General features: G+C 29.1%; 1 protein-coding gene across 2 annotated transcripts in view; it reads left to right on the plus strand.

Moving 5' to 3' along the window:
* The first annotated feature begins 675 nt into the window (after positions 1-675).
* Positions 676-2117, plus strand: part of LOC125028137 (trafficking protein particle complex subunit 13-like) — a 15111-nt gene continuing 13669 nt past the window's right edge. Inside the window, exon 1 of one of the 2 annotated variants that reach the window (XM_047617491.1) lies at positions 676-806. In XM_047617491.1, coding sequence (XP_047473447.1) covers positions 767-806 — 40 coding nt within the window. In that variant the 5' untranslated portion in view covers positions 676-766. The remainder of the gene's footprint in view (positions 807-2117) is intronic. The other variant, XM_047617492.1, reaches the window with a different exon arrangement.

Consider the following 2117-nt stretch of genomic DNA (forward strand, 5'->3'; position numbering starts at 1 on the left):
CTAATAGTCATCATCATAATAATAATGATAATGATAATGATAACAGTGCCAATAATAATAGTTATAAAATTATAATGATAATAATTATAATAGTAATAATGATAACAACAACAACAATAATAATGATAATGATAATAATAATAATTATGACAATAATGTTAATAATAATGATAATAATGTTAATAATAACAACAACAACAATAGTATGATAATAATAATGATAATAATACTAATAATAACGATAATAATAATGATAATAATAATAATAATAATGATAATAATACAAAATAATAATGATAATAATAATAATAATAATAATAATAACTAATAGAAGAAATAATAGTACCACTTAATAATACTATTGATTTTATCAACTAAAAATTCAGATCTAATGATAAAGACAAGAACAATAATGATACTGAATAATAATGATAGAAATAGCAATAATGATGCTGAATAATTATGATAAAAGTAATTAGCAATAATGATACACAATAATAATGATAAAAGTGATTAGCAATAAGGATACAGAATGATAATGATAAAAGTGATTAGCAATAATGACAGAATAACAATGATAAAAGTGATTAGCAACAATGATACATAATAATAATGACGAAAAAGATTTACAATGACAGAGAAAATTATACGTTCGTTTTCCCTCCGAATCTTCCTTCCCAAATGTCAACACAAAACAGCTGACGGAGGACGACTGCGTTGTTATAGCGACCGTTTTCTCTTATTTGTGATTTTTATCCACTTCACCATGGACAGTAAGGATAAAGATCATATCCTGAGCTTAAAGGGTAGGTTGAAGGTGGATATATATTGTGGGAAAGGAATGCCAAAGCTTGAATCTGCCGGTAGTGTTACGGGATGGACATTACCGTTATGGATTACCATGAATAATCAAGTTGCATTTCATGATAATCACGCAAAGCGAGACTAAGCTGTATCTGTTATTGTTGAGGATGATAGAAATATTAGCCCATTTAGTTTTAATATCACATGTAGACAGTAACAGCTAACTGTACTCCAATCCGACTTATAGTCAGAATGGAATAGTTTTAGTTTCCCTCAGCCATTTATAACGAGGGAAATTTTGCATGTAATGAAAAGAATGAACGAAAAATGGCTTTGTAGTAGATTTCCACAAAGTTGCCAAATTATTATTTGTTCTGTTTTTTTAGCTATGATTTCATATATAGCTTTTTCTATTCTTAGGTGTAAACCACTTCACTACCAAAGTCATTCTAACTATAATCATGACTTGCCTACTTATTTTATTAAGAATCCTATTTACCACAATCATTGCATCATCTTGCAGATACTTTCAGAAATTGGAGGACTTTATTCGTGCATTATTCTACCTGTGTATGGGACATCCTATTACCTAATAGATCTGGTTCTGTCTGGCATGGTTACTCCAGCCACACCCACCATGCCATCCCTATAATTTATTCTCCCTCTTGGCCCTCCTCACCAAGATGTATTCGTTCAGTCATGTTGCCTGTGTCTTTTTTATTGTGGATGGAATACAGTGTGTGACTTGATATATAGGTACTTTAAAGCATAATCCATTGTTTCATCCTCAGCTTTCCTTCAGCAAAATGTAGTTTGTCATATGTATGTTTCTTATTGCCTTTTTACCATTCATTCATGTAAATGGATATTTTATTGTTTCGGAGGATAGATATGTGTTTACTGATTTATATGCACTTTATTTACCTTTTTTCCAATCATGTGCAAGGGGTAACTTTTTCAGTAACAAAAGTCCAATATGTATTATGTTATTTTCATATCGCAGTGAGATAAACCTTTTTAGTGTGTAAATTCAATCATCTGAAATTTCAGAGACCAAACTGAAAGGTTATAGATAATGCACAGAAGACCATTCTTTATAAGATGTTGGTTATTGTCCATTAGATTTACATAACTATGAAAGATTCAATTTAAGATTGTTAGTCTCATTATCAGGCACTTTGAATATTTAAATGAAAATGCATATTAGAAGTTAGTTTTACCAACAAAACCAATGTGATTATGCATTTGAGTTTTATCTTGGAAACTCAAAAACAAATTAATTTGACTAAAGTTTGTCCTTTTTATATTCATCT

The sequence above is a fragment of the Penaeus chinensis genome, chromosome 8, assembly GCF_019202785.1.
Source record: "Penaeus chinensis breed Huanghai No. 1 chromosome 8, ASM1920278v2, whole genome shotgun sequence".
Classification (NCBI taxonomy): Eukaryota; Metazoa; Arthropoda; class Malacostraca; order Decapoda; family Penaeidae; genus Penaeus; species Penaeus chinensis.